Source organism: Hippopotamus amphibius, chromosome 6, assembly GCF_030028045.1.
Source record: "Hippopotamus amphibius kiboko isolate mHipAmp2 chromosome 6, mHipAmp2.hap2, whole genome shotgun sequence".
Classification (NCBI taxonomy): domain Eukaryota; kingdom Metazoa; phylum Chordata; class Mammalia; order Artiodactyla; family Hippopotamidae; genus Hippopotamus; species Hippopotamus amphibius.
The window spans coordinates 116,696,129-116,717,209 of record NC_080191.1 but is presented as its reverse complement, the minus strand read 5'-3'; the positions used below and the strand labels follow the sequence as shown (position 1 = coordinate 116,717,209).

Below are 21,081 nucleotides of genomic sequence, written 5' to 3'. Positions count from 1 at the left end.
TCTCAACTTCAGTATATGAAATTATAAATTTATTTTACTAAAATCTTTGCTTTCCTCCTTTTTCCCTCTTAGGACATTTGCTACAAGATCCTATTGCACCCACCAACTCCACCTGCCAACACTATGTCTGCAAAAGTTGTAAAGGCAAGAAAATGATGATGAAACCTTCATGTAGCTGGTGCAAAGACTATGAGCAGTTTGAGGAAAACAAGCAGTTAAGCATCCTAGTGAACTGCTACAAAAAACTTTGTGAATATATAACACAGACTACATTGGCACGGGATATAATAGAAGCAGTCGACTGTTCTTCTGATATTTTGGCTTTGCTTAATGATGGATCATTGTTTTGTGAGGAGACGGAAAAACCCTCAGATTCATCCTTTACTTTGTGTTTGACACATTCCCCTTTACCTTCGACCTCAGAACCCACAACTGATCCTCAAGCTAGTTTATCTCCAATATCTGAAAGCACCCTCAGCATTGCTATTGGCAGTTCTGTTATCAATGGTTTGCCTACTTATAATGGGCTTTCAATAGATAGATTTGGTATAAATATTCCTTCACCTGAACATTCAAATACGATTGATGTATGTAACACTGTTGACATAAAAACTGAAGATCTGTCTGACAGTTTGCCACCTGTCTGTGACACGGTAGCCACTGACTTATGCTCCACAGGCATTGATATTTGCAGTTTCAGTGAAGATATAAAACCTGGTGACTCTCTATTACTGAGTGTTGAGGAAGTACTCCGCAGCTTAGAAACTGTTTCAAACACAGAAGTTTGTTGCCCTAATTTGCAGCCCAACTTGGAAGCCACTGTATCCAATGGACCTTTTCTGCAGCTTTCTTCCCAGTCTCTTAGCCATAATGTTTTTATGTCCACCAGTCCTGCACTTCATGGGTTATCATGCACAGCAGCAACTCCGAAGGTAGCAAAATTGAACAGAAAACGATCCAGATCAGAAAGCGACAGTGAGAAAGTTCAGCCACTTCCAATTTCTACCATTATTCGAGGCCCAACATTGGGGGCATCTGCTCCTGTGACAGTGAAACGGGAGAGCAAAATTTCTCTTCAACCTATAGCAACTGTTCCCAATGGAGGCACGACACCCAAAATCAGCAAAACTGTACTTTTATCTACTAAAAGCATGAAAAAGAGTCATGAACATGGATCCAAGAAATCTCACTCTAAAACCAAGCCAGGTATTCTTAAAAAAGACAAAACAGTAAAGGAAAAGATTCCTAGTCATCATTTTATGCCAGGAAGTCCTACCAAGACTGTGTATAAAAAACCCCAGGAAAAAAAAGGGTGTAAATGTGGGCGTGCTACTCAAAATCCAAGTGTTCTTACATGCCGCGGCCAACGCTGCCCTTGCTATTCTAACCGCAAAGCCTGCTTAGATTGTATATGTCGTGGCTGCCAAAACTCCTATATGGCCAATGGGGAGAAGAAGCTGGAGGCATTTGCTGTGCCAGAAAAGGCCTTGGAGCAGACCAGGCTCACTTTGGGCATTAACGTGACTAGCATTGCTGTGCGCAATGCTAGTACCAGCACCAGTGTAATTAATGTCACAGGGTCCCCAGTAACGACGTTTTTAGCTGCCAGTACACATGATGATAAAAGTTTGGATGAAGCTATAGACATGAGATTCGACTGTTAAATCAGTGGGTCTTTAAACCTACCTCTGGTAGGGAAATAGCTACAGTTTTACGGCAGCTATGGTTTTGTTGGTTTAACTTGCCGGAGCTCCTGCATATAGATCACTTGTATCAAGTGTTTTCATTGCTAAGTTATATGTGTTAGTGTCGGGGAAATAGTTTGCAGATAATGGAGGAGTAACCCTACAACTATATGTCCTTAGTTCTTACAGAACCTCATAGTTTGAGAACAAATGCTGATGCAACTGATTTATACAGAATGAACTTTGGCAAGGAAAATAACATTAACCTCATTGTTTATGGTCATGCTTTGTGCATAATCAAAGTTTATGATTAAATGTAAGGAAGTGGTATCTAGTCAGTCCATAAAGATTGTGCTCACGTTTTGTGAAAAAGCAGCCATTAGTTTGTTCAGGAGACTCAGTGCTACCTTCAGATATCATTGATGTTTCTCCTGTTAAAAAGCTGATGTGTTTAGCTCAACCTTTGTGCTGACGTAATACCATTTCTGATCATGAAAATTGGCTACTGGTGTATGTAGCAGTTCTTAAATCAGCAGTATTATGAAAGAAAATTTGCCCCTCATTAGAATGTTGAAGAAATTTGTCTTTTAAAAGTGAACAAACTGAAATTCTGTCAGACTGCATATGTTTAGCTGTTTATGCCACAAAACTCTTCTGAGTTGATCCCCGTTTTTAGTTGTCTGATTCATTTCTAGGGAAAAAAACTCTAAATCCTGCCTTCACTTTGAGCAATGTTCTAATTAGGTAAATGAATTGGAGAAGAGCAGTTTTATTCTGAAGGTAATTGAATTTAGACTATAGTATGTGACAATTAAAAAAAATTATACAAGTTTTATTTAGAAATTGGGATTTATTTATAATAATTTTGGAATAATGCTCCAAAACTTACTCAGATTTATGCATTATACCTATTGCCATTGGCCACTTCAAAGTGATTTTTTTGTTTCCTCTAATAGTTTGGCACAGACTTTATTTTTGAATGTGGTGGTTTGTTTGTTTTTTTGTTTTTTTTTTTGTTTTTTTAGGGTGCTATTGGAGGCTTCCTTATAGAGGCCTAATAAAAATGCCTTTTTATGAAGCCTGTGCATTTAGGTAGGTTTGAAGCTAGGAGGATTTTCTTTGGAATACTCTTGCATGTAAAGCACAAACTGTGTTTCAGTTTAAATGCACTTCTTCCCTGTAATCTTTATGGGGGAGATAAGTGAGTCACAAACATTCTGTTGGAGGGAAATCTAGTCAGTTGCTTGAAAGAGCACAGCCCAAATAAAACAAGGACTGACTAGGTTGTAAAGAAATGACCTTATGATTTAAAAGAAGAGTTGCTGCTTTGACAGTGCTTATTTAAAGAAAAATACTGCTGGAAAATTTTCAGTTTCTACTACATTCACCATCTCTCCTGAGATCTGACACGTGTTGAAGTTATGTTTTGATTTGGCACACAGCATGTTCAATGATGGTTACTCACCTAGTACAAGACATGGAGAAGAAACTTTTGGACACAGAGCAGATGACACCTCCTTCTGTTTTGTAGTGTATCCTGGTGTCATTTTCTGTGAATGTGGTCAGGTAGAGTTGTTTTTGTTGTTGTTGTTGGGCTTTTTTCTCCCCCCCCCCTTTTTTTTTTCCTTTTTGTCTCTTTTGGTGGGGTGGGGGTGGGCTAAAGCCATAGGAAGAAAAATGTGATGTATGTGTCCAGTATGTACTATTTTGTTTCTGTTTTGCAAGAAGAGTTGAACTATTTTTGATAACAAGAGTAAATGGTGGAAAATGCTTCTTAGTTGTCTTGTCTTTATTTGCTTTCCAAGTTTTGGAATTTTATTTAGTTCCTCTAAGTGTTAGCACTGTCTTATGGAACATGTATTTGCCTAAAGTTTGTAACAGGTTTGTGTTGGACCCAGGTGCCCTGCTATATAAACTTGTAAACCTGTTCTTTATTCACTAATGGTCACTGCAAAAATGACTAGAAATGAGATTGTACACATGGATGATTAGGGTATATTTTGCAAATCTCTCAAACTTTCCTAATATTATGATCTTAAAATTCCTTGAGTACCTTATTGCTTCCCAAGTTTGATAATCTAAGTTTTGTGTTTTTTGATGCATGGCAGGTTGGCAATATAGACAAAGTGGAAGTCGTTAGTATGTGAGGGCCTTGATTGTTATGTAATATTGCCAATGATGAATTCAGGTTGTTTTTAGCACAAGTTTCTCTTTTTTATGCTGGTATTCTCACTGCCACACTTTTGGAAACCTGTATTACACCTTAAATCTATCAATAAATGTTAGTTTTCTAATTCTATGTTGTAGAATATGAGGAGTTTGGGATAGCATGCTCTGAATGACCTGTATTATGTACGTTTGGGGAAGAGTAATTAATTACAGTGCCTTGATTTTTACATTGTTTTTCTTTATACTGTAAGTTATTTTAGGAATACTGACCAATGGCTAACAAGGGATGATTGAGAAATTATTACTTAAGTAACTGGATTTACTTCAATAGGATTTTGAAAGCACTAAAACAGTAACAGCATTTAATATGACTCATCTTCACTTGTTCTTTTGACTCCTTGTAATTACCATAAATGATCCAATGATCTTTCAGTGACAGAAGTTTTAGAGCTGACAGTTTCAGAGCTTATCTTTTTGATTAGTTTCCATAGGTCTGCATCTCTTAAGCAGAGGTGTAATAACAGTCCTAGGATAAAGAATTCCTTCACTGTGTTTTTAGTTTTCTTAATACAACTTGATGGTGACTTTGTTGAAGAAAAGTAAAAGTTTTTCAACAGATGAAAAATAAAATTTCTTTTCCTGTATCATAGGCAACAAATATAAAATGCTTTAGACTAAGTTCAAAGTACAGAATCAGAATCTAATGTGTGGATGGTATTTCTTCTCCCTCCTTATTAAAAAATTGTTTTAGGTATCCAAATAACAATTACACATTCTTTTAAAAGAATATATATAAGGCTATAGTCTCCTTTGATCCCTGTGAACTTCTCATTCCCAAACCCAGATTCCCACCCTCAGAGTAAATTGCTTCTCAGTATGAGGTGTTATCCTTCCAGATCTTTCTTTATAAAGTCTTCCTAAGGGTTCAAAGAGTTACTCTCTTTGAAACTCAAGCTTGTTTATAATGCTGCTCTTTCAAACATAAAAATGAATTACAAGTGTGATTAAAACCGAAACTGTATAGTGATTATCTTAGTTCATATTTGACAACTTGTCTTTATTTAGTTTTGCAAAAAGGGAAGAACAAAAAAGTTAAATCATGCAGGCTTCTCCACCCAAACACACTGTAACATTTCCAAAAGTTAAGCAAATGACTTCTCATTTGATCAATCTATAGAGTTTTATAAACACTTTGAACAGTACACAATGACATAGATAAGATGCAGGGAAAATATACAGAATTTCATTAGTTTGATTACCTTGGCAATTAATGTTCTGCTATGAAACTCATTTTTCATTGACTAATGTTAAGATCATACCCTCAGTTTAACTTTTATCAAGGAGTCTTGGATGTTGTAACAACTTGAAATTTCCAGTTGGGCAGTAATGACTATATTCTGCATGATCTTTACCAGAAAGTCAAACATATACTTAGTTCCTCAGAATTCACATTTCTTACATTCAGTACTAAGAAGGGAGTACAGTGAAACACATTCTTATGTCTGAAAATGTGATACTTTGGGTAACCTAAATTAAAAGCCCTATCCTAAGTGGAATGATATTGGTAGCTGTAATTTTATAATAATTACACACTTTTGAAACGAATGTTGACCAAAGTGAAAGCAAGAGGACTTCAGTAAGGAGAAACAAGGTAAAGTACAGCCATTTAGTAAAAAAAAAAAAAAAAAAAAAAAATCAAATGTATATTGGAAAACTGAATTTTTGCTGAGTCTTAAAAATAGTTTAGATCATTATGGCTAATAAAACCTTTAAATCATATCTGGCTTCTAAAAAAAAATACCTAAAAGTATTTTTATCTGAAAAAAAAAATTGCTTTTGTTCCCTGGTAAATGTTGGATGGGATAGATGGTAAATTTCATGTACCACATACATACTTTTAATCCTAATAATTTACCAGTGTGTTTAGATTATTGCATGTAGTGTTTCCTAAAAATCTAGTCACTTTTAAGCTTTTATTTCTTCTTTGTGAACTATTAGAAACTAAGTTCTAATACCACTTTCTGTAATAGTTAAATGGAACGTCAGTTCTGATCATGAAGGTAACATGACAGGAAACTGGGGGGATACTGACAGGAAGGATTGCTGATTCTATTAATAACTGTACTTAGTTGATGGTGCATTTCCTGGATTCTCCTTTTCTCTACTTTTTGCCTACCATAGCTCAAGGTTTGATTATTTCAAAGTTTGGCCTTCACACCAGCAAGGGAACCAATGTGGGATGAAAAGGGAGCTAGTTGTTCTGACATTTAGGACTTGTTAAAACAAAAAATCTAGGAGAAAACTTGATGACTTTGACAGAGATGGATATTAAAAAGTTTCTTGGTTTCTTTTATACTATCAGAAATTTCCATCCTTTTTAATAGTTTATTTTCAATTTTATCTTCAATGATATTATGGGACTTTGCTGCATTGTGGCTTGCTGAAAAATGTAGTATTCCATAATGAACACAGCTTACCACTACAGTAAACAAAGTTGCTTTCTTTTATGGGTGGCATCACTGTTTTCTTCCATTTTTGTGATAAATACTGAAGTGGATGCAATATTTGGAATAGTTTCTTTTCAGCATTAAGTAAGGAATAATGTTTAGATTGAGGCCTTTACTACTGGCCTAGTCTTAATATTCAGTGATGAATATGTCTAGTAAGAATTTTCATATATAATTATTTAAGTCTTCAAGTAGGCTTTCTGATAATGAAGTGTAGATGGGACGTCAACTAAATTTTAGATTTAAGAAGTCATTCAGTAATTCCTTACAAATACTAGATGAGTTAAAAAACTTTTTTCCCCCCAAGTATGAGTCATATTCTGTACTTATCTTCAGTTAACAAGTTTTTCTTCGGATTTTATATAAGATCCACAGTCAGGATGGGGAGGGATTATTTAGAGCTTGCCAGCAAGGTTGGAAGGCCCAGTGGTTATAATACCTGAGGATGTAAAGTGACTAGCAGTTTGGCAGGTCATTGTGAAATTACATTAAACTAAGTAAGTTCAAGATCTTTGAACTCCAGTACACATACAATTAAAAGAAGTCTCTGAGATGTTTTGGCAGTGCTTTTATTATCAGGGCTAATTCAGTTCTGGAGGCCCTGACTGCTTTTTCAAGTTCCAGAATTTTTTGAGTCAAGTTTTCTGCAAGTGAAGATTTCTTCTGGGCTCCACAGGAGCCCTGATGGGCCTCAGGGATGCTGGACAACAGAGGCAACTCCTGCTTTTGTGCAGAGAACTGTGCTTGGCACTGTCCCCAAGAGATCCTTGGTACATTCAGGGGGGAAGAGTGCTGATTCACAGACGTTGAAAGGTGATGTATATCTTATTTGCTTCTGAGGAAAAGCTCTGTAAGAGGTTTCAGGCAAATTGGAGGAGTCTCCCAAATTGGGTATGTGTATCCAGAGCTATTGCTCAAAAACGTTGAAAAATTCCTAGTGCATATACACACTTGCTGAAATCAAAGCCTTTAAAAAGCAATATGCAAACTAGAGCATCTCTTCACAAGAAAAAAACATTTTAAATACATATCTCCTTTTCATGTAGACATTGGCAGCTATTCTTCATCCACTGACTGAAGCTTTCCACATTTCTCTGAAAGGCTTGAGGTCACTATTTTATTGCCTTTGTTTCCAATTTCAGAGGGAGAGGCAGGTTCCTCTGTTTCATAATCTTCAAAGGAGCTGAAAGAACAAAGCAAAAGTGAGTTACTGATTTTTTAAAAGAAAGTTGTAATGTTTGGATAGAAGTCAGTATAGCAAACTAGAGACTGAAGACCAGCCAGCGAAAGTACCGAGTTGCTAAATGGCAGTTATATATAAACAACTGAACTACCCTGGAGGAGACAGTGCTCTGGAACAGAAAATACATTCTCTCTGTTTCTTAAAGCTCAAGTTCGTGTTAGAATATGTTGAAAACGTGCTGAATCAAGCTTTCCCTAGAGGCTTTGTTGGGAACGAGAGCATTATGGATGAAGCTAGGTTAGGGAGGGTATGAGGTCTGGAAAGGATAAGCTTTACATGAATGCTTTCATTGAAGTGGCTTCCATGCAGAGTGGGGAACTTTCTCAACTCTCAAACTGCTTTATAGCTTCCATGGCTTCCAAGAAGTACATTTAAGATGTACATCTTTGTACACAGTGCAGACTAAAGCCCACTCATGGATTTCCTTCCATTCTTTGCAGAACTCCACAGCATATTTCTTTAGCGGTTACTTGTATTCCCTGAGTTCCATATCCTCCAGGCTACCCCTCCTGGATACTCCAGGCAGGGGTGGCAAAATATTTTCTTGTGGGAATGATGGCTGCTTCATCTGCGTAGAAATTTCTGGATATATAGTCCTTTTATCAAAAAGGTACCAAGACTGCCTGGTGACGAAAAATATGCGAAGACAGGAATACCCAGTAGGTGGCACCTATTCATAGAGAGTAGAGAATATTAAATTTTTATTAAAAAGCGTATCTGTTTGGAAAATTTTCCTGAGTACCACTTATGATCCTATCATAAATTATTTACAGCTATCATTTTGCAAGAATATTCCATACTTAATTTCTGTTTCCACTCTTCCCCCATCTCCTCAAGGCTTCAATATAACTGGTATGTGTTGAATAAGGAGGCAGTAAGGAGAGTAATTTGCTTTAATGGAATTAAAGCCGGGTTGATGGCAGAGCCTCCATTTCTGGGGGAAAAACTCTGAAAAGTGAATTCTAGAAATGCAGTGTCAGACACTGTTGCTGCTTATTTCCTGTCACAGTGAAAGACATTTTCTTCCTCTTGGTTACCTAACTTGCTATCTGTGAGCTCTCAGTGCAGATCTGGGAATGAGTTAAAGAGTTAAGTCTGAAGTGAGACTCACTGAGTAAATATTTGAGCTCCTGTTGCTAAGCATGAGCCAAATGCTAGGAATACAATGGTGAAAAAGACTGACCAGCCCCTTCCTCACAGAGCTTTGTAGACTAATGGAGGCCATCTGGAATAGTGGCTAAGCGGTTTAACCTTAGAGCATGGACTTCGGAGTCAGACTCCAAAGCTGAGTTCTAACCTCAGTTTGGTCACTTACTGTGACTTTGGGCATGTAACTTAACCCCCCTGCATCAGCTTCCTCAACTAGTAGCAGTTCCTAACCCTTAGGAGGGTTGAATAGAGATAGGGCATGAGGGCCCACACATCGTGAACTCTTGGAAAATATCACATATTATTCTCGTGATGGAGAAGTGCTGGGGCTTACTGAAGCAGGATGGTGACACCTGATCCTATACTGGGGGGCAGGGTCACAACTTTTTGTGTAATTTGTGAATAAAAAATTTTACAAAAGAGTATGTTTCCCCACTGTAGCCTCATACAGAAATGGGATTTCTAGCAATGGATTTGATCCAATCTGGTACCTAAAAGTATTCCAATGCTCTGTGGGTTGGATGTAGTGGAATATCACCTGCGTTTCTTTTGTACTTTCAAGGCACCAAGAGCAGTAATATACACAGACACTTGGAGGAATCTTATGGATTGAGGGACCTCATTCAGAGCCTCGTTAGTGTCCTTTTGTCAGTGTGCTGGTGAGTCCTTGTACCCTAACTCAGCAGTTCTCAGCTGGGGGTGATTTCCCCCCCTCCCTGGGGGGCTTTTGGCAATGTCTGGGGACATTTGATTGTCATAACTGGGTAGGTCCTATTGGCATCTAGTGGGTAGAGTCCAGGGATGTTGCTAAACGTCCTACAATGTGCCAGACAATGCCTCACAACAGAATCACCCAGCTTAAAATATCAGTGCTGTTGCTGAGAAACCCTGCTCTAACTCTTGCCCCTTTAGTGTCAGTGCATCCAGGGGTTCTGGACTAAGCTCTTCTCATTTTGTATTTTCCTGAGCAATCAGTCTTTCTCAGGGCTTTATCCACCACGCGTTCACCTGTGGTTTCTAAATGTACATGTCTAGCCTCAGCCTCTTTCTAAGCTGAAGACTGCCAGGTATCCAGCTGTCTACTATGTGGCTCTTCCCGTATGGCAGTGTATACAAACCTGGACTCATCCTTCCCACAACCCTGGTTCTCCCTATTTTAGCAAACAGCACCATAATCTACCCATTCAAAGCCATAAACCTCGTTATTCCAAGCTCCTCTTCCTTCCCCTCTTCAAATCCAGCCACTTTCTCCTGCCACTTTCAACATCACGTGGATACAGCCCTGCATCTTCCTCTCCATTGTCACTAACTTGGTTCAGGATGCTATACTTTCTTGCTTGGATTACTGCAATTGTTTTCTAACAATTGGTCTTCCTGCCTTTGCTCATATCACATACCCTTTGCTTTTGCCATACCAGACTGTTTACAGTGTCAGAATAGGTCTTGGGACCTAATGCCACAGTTCATGTTTTTCAGTGGCCTGCAGTGCCCTTCCCCCTTTGGCTAACTTGTGCTCATCTTTTAATCTGAGATGTCATTTAAAAGGTTCTTGATTCCCAGTGCCTGAGCTTCCAGCATCTCTTATTTAGATGTCTGTAATGACTTCCTTATTTGTCTCCCTGCCTTTATTCTTGCACCTCTACCAATCTAGCAGAGTAATCTTCAAAAAACGCAAGTGGGTTTACATCACTATCTTGTTTACCTTTTTTCATTGGCTTCCCTAGGCCCTGCATGATCTGGCCTCTGCTAATCTTTCCAGCCACGTTTCCCCCTGTTGCTCACTATGCTCCAGCTACACTGGCCTTTTAAAATGTCCTCAGCACAGTTCCCTGCCTCAGAGCATTGCACATATTCTTTCCTCTGCCCAGAACATTTTTGCTCCCTGCTTTTTGCATAACTTTCCTTCTCAACTTTTAGGTTTAGGTTCTATCACCTCAGAAACTTCTTCCCTCAGCAACCCTAAGTTGCAAGCCTCTCTCCATTATTGGTTTACCCTGTTTCTTTCTTTCCTAATTATACAATTAAACGTCTGTCATCCCCACTTGCCTGTGAAGTGTCCATTTTGTAACTCACTAATTTCCTTGGGCTATATGTAGTGTAGTGCCTGGCACTAGGTACTTAAAATGTACTGTTGAAAGAAAAATAATGTCCTGATGCTCTTGTAAAATGATGTGTTGAGTTGCTGGGGAAGGCTGGAGTCAGTAAAATGGTTAGGGTGCAGAAGTCATCTTGAAGTCACTAAAGTCTGAACTGTAAGAGCCTTAATCTTTATCCTTCTCTTCCAGGAATTCCTGAGGGAGAGAATGTTTACTGATTCCTTCTAAATGACCACTTCCAGGTTTATTTGTAGGTCACTGAGACTCCTCTGGGCTCAAATGGAATTATTTTATGAGGTATTCTCTGTTAATTTAATTGGCCATTTTTAAATGAGTAGAGGGGGCAGAGGATTAAAGCAGAACTCATAGGGTTCACAAACAGTTCACTAAGAAACCCTAGGTATCAAACTGAGAACAAATTCTTTAACTTAGTAGTAGTAACACAGTATTGTTAGTGTAAGGGAGCATAATGGTCCATGTATTGATGTTTTTGCAAAATATCAAATATATTTTTGCTAGCAATATGGTAGCCTTTAGAAAACCTGTTTCCCTAAGTTTCCCCTTTCAGATGAGCTATTTCTGGGCAAAAGTATTAAGGCTAGTTCTGCAGATTCCTGGGATGGAAGTATAGCTGGAATGAGCAGAAATAATGACTGGCACATATGTGGTCTGACAAAAAGGAATTTTATGCAGTTTCAGGGTGTTGTCTAGGAGCTGTGGTTTGATTCCAGTTTGGGGATTTTGACTATTTATAGGGGCAAAGAGAAAAAAATTTGATTCAGGGCTTGTCTGAGGAAATCTAAGATATATGGTGGCTATAAGCATACAATACAATGTGAAATAATTCTCTAATTTGGAGTCTATAACACTTTAGAAATAGGAGTGGATGAATTTTACCTTTATACTTTTAAGAACAGATAACCCAAGCCATTCACATAAAATGGATTAACTGAAACACCAGTACTTGAGAAGTTGGATATTTGGTTCAAAGAATTTCCTTATTGACCCATTCTATTATTATTATTATTCTATTATTATTATTATAACTATTATAGAAAATCTTTTGCTTCAATTTTTAAAATTTCCTAGTATGTACCACCTACTTTCCTGCCTCAGAAAGTTGATCCTACTTCATTTTTGATGGCTGAGTATCACTTGCAGTTCTAGGGTCATAAGCTACCAGTTATTAATTCTTATTTATTTTGGATGTAGACGGTATAAAAATTTTGGATTAAATATATGCTAATCATAAACTTAAAGGGAGGGACAGGGTTTAATTCATTTTTTATTAGATACCAGTGAATATCTATTGAAATACATTAAAACTGCGTTGTGTTTGCTGAATGCAGAAAAAATTAAAACATATTCACTTCAGGTTCATATAAAGGCTCTTTATTGCTCACTATTAAAATGATGGCTCAGAACTAGTCTACTTGTAGGCTTATAACTCATGCCCCAATATATACACATATGCACCCCATACCCCACTATTCCTGCTCTTATGCTGAACTCTCCTTCACTGAGGACAGTCAGGCCCCACACAGCCCCTTACTCCAGACTTGACTCTCACTAGCTCACATTGCTGGAAGATTGCTCCAGTGGGTTTTTGACTGGCTTTCTTTGCCTACAGCGTCTTATTTTCCAGTGCTGACTGAAGTAAATGTAGATCTCATACAAAGAGTAATTCAATATATGTTTATATTTAATATAAAGGCGAAATCCATCTTTAAAAACATTCCATAGAAAACAGTTCTTCTAAATTATCTAAATGTCTGATGATAGGGAAAATGGATGCTTATTACTTGAGAGAATACTCTGAAGCATAAAAAGCCACGCTTTTGAAGACACTAGTAACATTAAGCGCCAAAAAGAAATGTACCAAAGTATAAATAATGGTTATCTCTGGATGAAGGAACCAAGGGTGATTTTAATCTCTTTATATTTTCCATTTTCTCTGCAGCAAGCCTATCTCTACTAATCAGATAAAGATTCAAAATAAAAAAGAAAACTGTGTTTAATCTAGGTTAATCAAATATGAAGCTGCTGGTGAATATACTGTAGGGTTATACTCTAAGAAAGTATTTTTAAGATAATGTAAGAGACAACTAAAAATCTGAAGTAATGAAGTATTTGTCAGATTGGCAGAGAAGCTTCTTTCTAATTATTACAGGCTGCAGTTTAAGATAGCAACATGGAGGACCTTTTAGTCTGCTTTTCACAATTTTTGTGGACTTTTAAACTTCATGGCAGAAACCGTAAGAATGTCCATTATAAATAAATTTGGTGTCATAACCTGTTATCTTCAAACAGGTGACACATTTAGTTGACTAGGTATGTAACTGGTACCCTTGTCTTTCTGGCTTCCCCATGACCATTCATTTTACCTTGATGCTAGATGGGATAACTCATAATGTCTGCAAACTCATAACTATGGAGACCCTTGACCCTCTTTCACTTCACTAAAATATGGAGTCATAACTAGATTATTTGTTATTTTTTAATTACTAGGTTGCTGATTGAAGGCATTACCTAGGTACCAGCCTTGAATCTGGAGGTACAGGCATTTGGCCCAGATGTGACCTATGATGTTAGATGGTAAAGTAGATGGAGAATTTCAAGTTGTTTTTGGAGGGTCAAGCTGTCTGGGCTCCTGCAGTTTTCCTTATACTGAGGGTGGCTGCCAGATTACTGCTGCCTTCTGTGCCACTCAGTAAACATTTGCTGAGAGGCTCTCCTACATCCCTAACAGTTTGCCAGGTGCTGGGATTACAAGATGAATAAAGCCAGGTGCTCTGCCCTAAAGGAGCCCATATTCCAGTGGGAACTAGGTCCATCTTCCCCAACGTTTATATGCCAGACACTGTTAGATACATTGTATACTTATCTCTCATTCTCAGTACAGTCCTGTTGTTCATGCAACAGATATTTACTGTGTGCCAACTGTGTGCCATGTTCTGTGCCCTGGGAATGAAGGGAACAAAGTAGGCAGAAGAATGCTAACGTAATACCTGACTAAATTCTAGTTCAGAGAGGTTATGTCATCTGGCCAAGATCACAGAAGTGGTAGCAATAACAGCCATTGTTTATTGATTGTATAGGTACTATGCCTAAGGGCATAGTATATTATGTACACTGTCTTCTTTAACCCATAAACAGCTTGGTGTGGCAGGTGGTATCCTCATTGTATAGGGGATGCTGAGGCTTAGATGCCTAGTAAGTGATAGAGCAAGGATTTGAACTTTACTAAATTTGTCTAACTCCAAATTCTGTGCTTTTAACCATGATGTTATATTGTAACTTCCCCTTCAGGGAGTAGTAGTAGTAGTAATAGCTACTATTTGTCAGGTATCTGCTATGTGCCAGGTGTTTATATATATTATCTTTGATTCTCACAACTGCCTGGAAGGTAGTTGCTGGTATCTTCTGAAACTGAGCCTCAGGAGTCAGATAACCTGCCCAGCTGGTGAGTGGGAGGTAGATCCAGATCTGTCTGGCTCCTAAGCTTATGCTCTTTCTTGAGATGAAGCCTTAGGCATTGTAGCCTTGGAATTCTGGGTGTGGCCTTTCTTTTGAACCATGTCAGTCAGTTATTAACAACTATACACAGGCCTTTCTTTTCCTTTGTTGACATTCTGGTGCTCACTCTACAGGCCATGGCTATTGTAAGGCTTCTCGAGAACTCTCCCCTTGAGATCTCATCACCCACACGTGCTTTGTGCAGGCCTTCTCTTATCTCCCACAACATGAGAATAGGGGTGTCCAGCAGAAGCCTCTCATATGCACTGGTCGAATTTCACTACAGCTGGTCTCTGCATCTCCTCTTGTGACCCCTCACCTGTATTTCTGTCTGCATCCCTTTGCCTCCCTTCTCTCCCCTCCAAACACACTGGCACCTTCTTTGAGCACTACCACAATTTGAAAAAAACTTTTGCTTGAGCCAGTTATTCTCTTCAGCTGCCATCATTTTCTCTTCTTTTTAGATTAATAAACTTCTAAGTGTTTAGACCTGCTATCTCTATGGTCTCCTTCCTCTAAAGCAGGTTACAAAACAGTATGTAGTATAAAATTCCATTTTTGTAAAACAAATTACTTATCTATTTGCAAAGAAATGTCTAGAAGGATATACTCCTAAATGATAAGTCAGGCTATCTCTGGGTGGCGCATTTTAGGTGAAGATTTTTATCTCCATTTCTAATGCTTCTGCAGCGAATAAATATTACCTATATAAACAGATAAAAGAGAAAAATAACTTTTTCCTTTTTATTAAAGTAGTACATGTTCATTATACAAACATTATAAATTACAGAACAGTATAAAAAACCAAATTACTTGCAATCCCACAGCCCAGAGTTAACCATTGTTAATATTTTGGAGCCTTATCATTTAGCTTGTTTCTAGAGTTACACATTTTTAATATTGAGATTATATCACAATTTTGTGACCCTGATTTCTCCATGTTCTTTTTGTACAACACATAATTTAAATGTCTGTATTAATATGACATAGATACCATGACTTATTTAACTATTCTATTACTGTACATTTGTGTTGCTTTGAATTTTTTAATTTTATAATTACCTGTGACCAGTGCCAACTGTTTGGATAGAACAGTTCTATCTAAATTCTGATTATTTACAATAGATACCCAGAAATAGAATTGGGAGTCAAAGGGTACGAATTCAGGCTTTTGCAGCATATTGTCAAATTAATTTCCAGGGAGGTTGGGCAATTTGCTTCTAACAGCAATATCTATTACTACAATGTGCTGCTTCTATGAGACAGCAGTTAAGACACTTTATTTTAATTGTATCTGCTTGTTTTCCCTGCACAGGCAGGGATCCTGCCTGTGTTCACCAATATCTAATAATGCTTAGCATACAGTAAGAATGCAAATATTTAATGAATTAAAACTATCTTTTAAAAAATTCCTACCAATTTGATAAGCTAAACTTTTTGGGTGCTTGCTTTTTACAAACATTTAAGTTTAATTTACATATCATAGAATTCACTGATCTTAAGTGTTTAATGTGTTTTAGTAAATTTTTACAATTGTACCATCACCACAATTCAATTTTAGAATACTTTCGCTTCTCCATCTGGCCCTCCTCTCCCTGTGCTTGTTTGCATTCACCTTCTACTCTCAGTCCTGGAACTAGGCAACCACTGATCTGCTTTCTGGCCCTATAATTTTGCCTTTTCTAGAAATTTCATATAAAAGGAATCATATAATATGTAGTCTTCAGTGTCTGGCTTCTTTCATGTAGAATGGTATTTTTTAGATTCATCAGTGTTGTTGCATGTATTAGTAGTTCTTTCCTTTTATTTATTGAGGTATATCTGACACAGAATAAATTGCTTATATTTAAAGTGTACAATTAATAAGCTGACTTTTGTATACATCTGTAAAAGCATCACATCAAGATCATGAAAATATCCGTGCCCTGCCCCCACCCCCGAAAGTTTCCTCATGCTCCTTTAAAATCACTTTTGCCCTCCCCAGGTAACCACTGATTTGCTTTCTGTCATTATAGAATTTTTTTAAAAATGTTAAAATTTGCAGTATTCTTTTTTATTGAGATATAGCTGATCTGGTGGCTTTGGGTGTACAGCAAAGTAAATTCAGTTATACATATATATTCTTTTTCCAATTCTTGCCCACCATAGGTCACCACAAGATATTGAATAGAGTTCCCTGTGCCACACAGTAAATCCTTGTTGGTCAACTACCCTACATACGGTAGTGTGTATCTGCTAATTCCAAACCCCCAATCCATCCTCCTCTCTTTGCCCTTTGGCAACCACAAGCCTGCCTTGTTTTTTTTGGCTGTGATGTGCAGCATGAGGGATGTTAGTTCCCAACCAGGGATCGAAACTGCATCCCCTGCAGAGCACGGAGCCTTAACCACTGGACTGCCAGGGAAGTCCCTAATGCATTTTCTAGACTTTTACATAAATAGAATCATACAAGATGGGAGTATACTCTTTTTGCTAGCTTCTTTCACTTGGCTTGAGATTCATCCATGTTGTTGTGTTTGTCAGTAGTTCATTCCTTTTTTTTTTTTTTTTTTATTGCTGAAGAGCATTCTATTATCTCAATTCACCAGTTTAGCAGATATTTGGATTACTTTCAGCTTTGGGCTACTATGAATAATACTCCTATAAATATTCATGGACAAGTGTTTGGGTGAACATTTCTCTTGGGTAGATTCCTAGGAGTGGAATTGCTGATTCATATGATAAATGTTTGTTTAACTTTTAAAGAAATTGCCAAACATTTTTAAAGAGGCTACATAATTTGACATCCACATCTGTCCAATATATGAAGGTTCCAGCTTCTTCCATCATTGCCAACTAGTGATTTTAGATATTTTAGTGGCTGTGTAGTGTATCTCATTGTGGTTTGAATTTACACTTTCCTAATGTTTAATGATGTAGAGCATCTTTTCATATATCTATTTGCTGTTTGTACCTCTAATTTAGTTAAATGTTTATTCAAATTTTTGTCCATTTAAAAATTAGGTTGTCTTTTTATTACTGAGCTGTAAGTTCTTTATATATTCTAGATAGGGTCTTTTATCAGAATGTTTTTGGAAATATTTTCCCCAGTGTGTCTTTTTCATTTTCTTAATGGTGTCTTTGAAGAGCAATAGTTTTTAATTCTGAAGGAAGTGCAATTTATCAATATTTTTATTGCTCTTGCCTAACCCAAGGTCACAAAGATTTTCTCCTGTGTTTTATTCTAGAAGCTTTAGGGTTTCAGCTCTTACATTTATTGAGATAATAATAATAATAATAATAAAATAACAATAATTATTTTCCCTGCGCCATGTGGCTTGTGGGATCTCAGTTCCCCGATCAGGGACTGAACCCAGGCCATGGCAGTGAAAGCACTGAATCCTAACCACTAGACCACCACGGAACTCGAGATAATTATTTTTGTATATGGTGTGAGATATGGATTGAGGTTCTTGCTTCTACATATGGACATCCAATTATTTCAGCATCATTTCTGAAAATACTACCTTTCCTCCTTTGGTTGAAAATTAATGGGCTGTATACATAGAGTGTTTCCTTGATTATGTATACTTACCAGTTCTACCATGCCATGATGGTGGTTTGCTTTATAATAAGTTTTGAAATCAGGTAGCCTAAGTCCTTCAACTTTGTTCTTTTAGAAAAGTGTTTGGCTATTTTAGGTATTTTGCATTCCTATATAAATTTTACCATCAGTTTGCCAATTTCTATAAGAAAAGCCTGCAGGGATTTTGATAGGGAGTGGGTTTTACAAATTTGTAGATCAATTTGGGGAGAAATGACATTTTAACAATACTGAGCTTTCTAATTCTATTTATTTGGGTCTTCTTTAATTTCTCTTACCAGTGTTTTGCAGTTTTCAGTGTGCAAGTATTATAGTTCTTTTGTTATATTTATTCCTAAGTATTTTTTTCTTTTTCATGCTATTGTGAATAGAATTATTATTTTTTACTTGAATTTCACTATTTGATTGTTCATTGCTAATACACGGAAATACAACTGATTTTTGTATGTTGAGCTTGTATTCTGAAACCTTGCTAACTCATTTATTAGTTTTGGTAGCTTTTATGCAGATTTCTCTGTATTTTCTACTTAAAGGCTACATAATCTAGGAATAGATTTACTTCTTTCTTTCCAGTCTGAATACTTCTAATGTTTTTTTCTTGTCTTACTGGCACAGGATAGGACCCTGAGTTTCAGTGTTGAGTAGAAATGGGAAGGAACAGAAACATCCTTGCCTTGTTCCTGGTCTTAGTGGAAAGGCATTCAGTTTTTCACAATAAGTATGATGTCAACTATAGGAAGTTCCTTTCTATCCTTACTTGGGTAAGAGTTATTGTCAAATGCTTTTTTTATGTCCATGGAAATGATCATGTGCTTTTGGTCCTTTATTATGTTAATATGGTGTACTACATTAATAGATTTTCAGATGTTAAGACAGCCTTTCATTCCTGGGGTAAACCCCACTTAGAGTGTATAATCTTTTTTATATGTTGCTGGATTTGAATTTTTTAAAAAAAATTTATTTATTTATTTATTGGCTGAGTTGGGTCTTCGTTGCTGCACTTGGGCTTTCTCTACCTGTGGTGAGCAGGGTCTACTCTTCGTTGTCGTGCGCAGGCTTCTCATTGTGGTGGCTTCTCTTGTGAAGCATGGGCTCTAGGTGCATGGGCTTCAGTAGTTGTGCCACGTGGGCTCAACAGTTGTGGCTCGGACTCTAGAGTGCAGGCTCAATAGTTGTGGCGCATGGGCATAATTGCTCCTCGGCATGTGGGATATTCCTGGACCAAGGCTCAAACCCATGTCCCCTGCATTGGCAGGTGGATTCTTAACTACTGCACCACCAGGGAAGTCCTGATATTTTTAATATTTTGTAAAAAGTTTTATATTGATGTTCATGAGGGATATTGGTTTGTAGTTTTCATTTCTTGTGGTATCTTTGTCTGGCTTTGGTATCAGGGCAATACTGGCTTTCTAAAATAAGTTCAGAAGTGTTACCCCCTACTGTTATTTTCTGAAAGTATTAATGAAAGATTATTATTTTCCCCCTTAAATATTTGATAGAACTTTCCACTGGCACCACCTGGACCAATGGCAAAGAAAACTTTGGGGAAACTTAACTTATTTAGTATCTTGATATAGTCTATCCTGATTTTCTATTTCTTCTTGAGCTGGTTTTGGTAATTTGAGTCTTTCAAGGATTTTGTCCGTCATCTAAGATATGAAATTTATTGGGATAAAGTTGTTCATAATTCTTTATAATTAAGTTCTATAGTGTCTATAGTGATGCACCTTCCTTTATCCTGATTTTAATTTATTCCTTTCTCTCCTTCTTTTTCCTAAAGCTTTATCTCTATTTTAAAATCTTTCCAAAGAACCAACTTTTTTTTAGAACTTTTATTGAGATACAATTGACATATAATAAATAAACTGCATATAGTTAAAGTGTACAATTTGATATTTATTTCCTTATTAGTAATGTGTATATGGCAATCCCAATCTCCCAATTCATCCCATCTCAAGCGCCCCCCCATCCCCCCCCCCCCCCCCCCCCCCGCTTTCCCCATCTGGTGTCCATATGTTTGTTCTCTACGTCTGTCTCTATTTCTGCCTTGCAAACTGGTTGATTTGTACCATTTTTCTATATTCCTCATATATGTGTTAATATACGATATTTGTTTTTCTGACTCACTTCACTCTTTATGACAGTCTCTAGGTCCATCCATGTCTCTACAGATGTCCCAGTTTCGTTCCTTTTTACGGCTGAGTAATATTCCATTGTATATATGTACCACATCTTCTATGGACATTTAGGTTGCTTCCATGTTCTGGCTATTGTAAATAGTGCTGCAGTGAACATTGGGGTGCATGTGTCTTTTTGAATTATGGTTTTCTCTGGCTATATGCCCATTAGTGGGAATGCTGGGTCATATGGTAATTCTATTTTTAGTTTTTCAAGAACCTCCATACTGTTCTCCATAGTGGCTGTATCAATTTACATTCCCACCAATAGTGCAAGAGTGTTCCCTTTTCTCCACACCCTCTCCAGCATTTACTGTTTGTAGATTTTCTGATGATGCCCATTCTAACCAGTGTGAGGTGATACCTCATTGTAGTTTTGATTTGCATTTCTCTAATAATTAGTGATGCTGAGCAGCTTTTCATGTGCCTCTTGGCCAGCTGTATGTCTTCTATGGAGAAATGCCTATTTAGGTCTTTTGCCTATTTTTTGATTGGGTTGTTTTTTTGATATTGAGCTGCATGAATTGTTTATATATTTTGGAGATTAACCTTTGGTCTGTTGATTCGTTTGCAAATATTTTTTCCCATTCTGAGGGTTGTCTTTTCATCTTGCTTACAGTTTCCTTTGCTGTGCAGAAGTTTCATTAGGTCCCACTTATTTATTTTTGTTTTTATTTCCATTAATGTAGGAGGTGGGTCAAAAAAGATCTTGCTGTGATTTATGTCAAAGAGTGTTCTTCCTATGTTTTCCTCTAGGAGTTTTATAGTGTCTGGCCTTCCATGTAGGTCTTTAATCCATTTTGAGTTTATTTTTGTGTACGTTGTTAGGGAGTGTTCTAATTTCATTCTTTTACATGTAGCTGTCCAGTTTTCCGAGCACCACTTACTGAAGAGGCTGTCTTTTCTCCACTGTATATCCTTGCCTCCTCAAAGAACAAACTTTTGATTTCATTAGT

At 37.2% G+C, this 21,081-nt stretch overlaps 2 protein-coding genes across 10 annotated transcripts in view; one reads left to right on the top strand and one right to left on the bottom strand.

Moving 5' to 3' along the window:
* Positions 1 to 4,230, top strand: part of MSL2 (MSL complex subunit 2) — a 32,371-nt gene extending 28,141 nt beyond the window's left edge. For all 5 annotated transcript variants that reach the window (XM_057738043.1, XM_057738041.1, XM_057738042.1 and 2 more), the window contains one exon: positions 73 to 4,230. In XM_057738043.1, the coding sequence (XP_057594026.1) occupies positions 153 to 1,664 (1,512 nt within the window). In that variant the 5' untranslated portion in view covers positions 73 to 152 and the 3' untranslated portion in view covers positions 1,665 to 4,230. The remainder of the gene's footprint in view (positions 1 to 72) is intronic.
* A 651-nt stretch (positions 4,231 to 4,881) lies between these two features.
* PPP2R3A (protein phosphatase 2 regulatory subunit B''alpha) overlaps positions 4,882 to 21,081 on the bottom strand; it is a 183,615-nt gene continuing 167,415 nt past the window's right edge. For 4 of the 5 annotated variants that reach the window (XM_057738035.1, XM_057738036.1, XM_057738037.1 and 1 more), the window contains one exon: positions 4,882 to 7,544. In XM_057738035.1, the coding sequence (XP_057594018.1) occupies positions 7,418 to 7,544 (127 nt within the window). In that variant the 3' untranslated portion in view covers positions 4,882 to 7,417. The remainder of the gene's footprint in view (positions 7,545 to 21,081) is intronic. The other variant, XM_057738039.1, reaches the window with a different exon arrangement.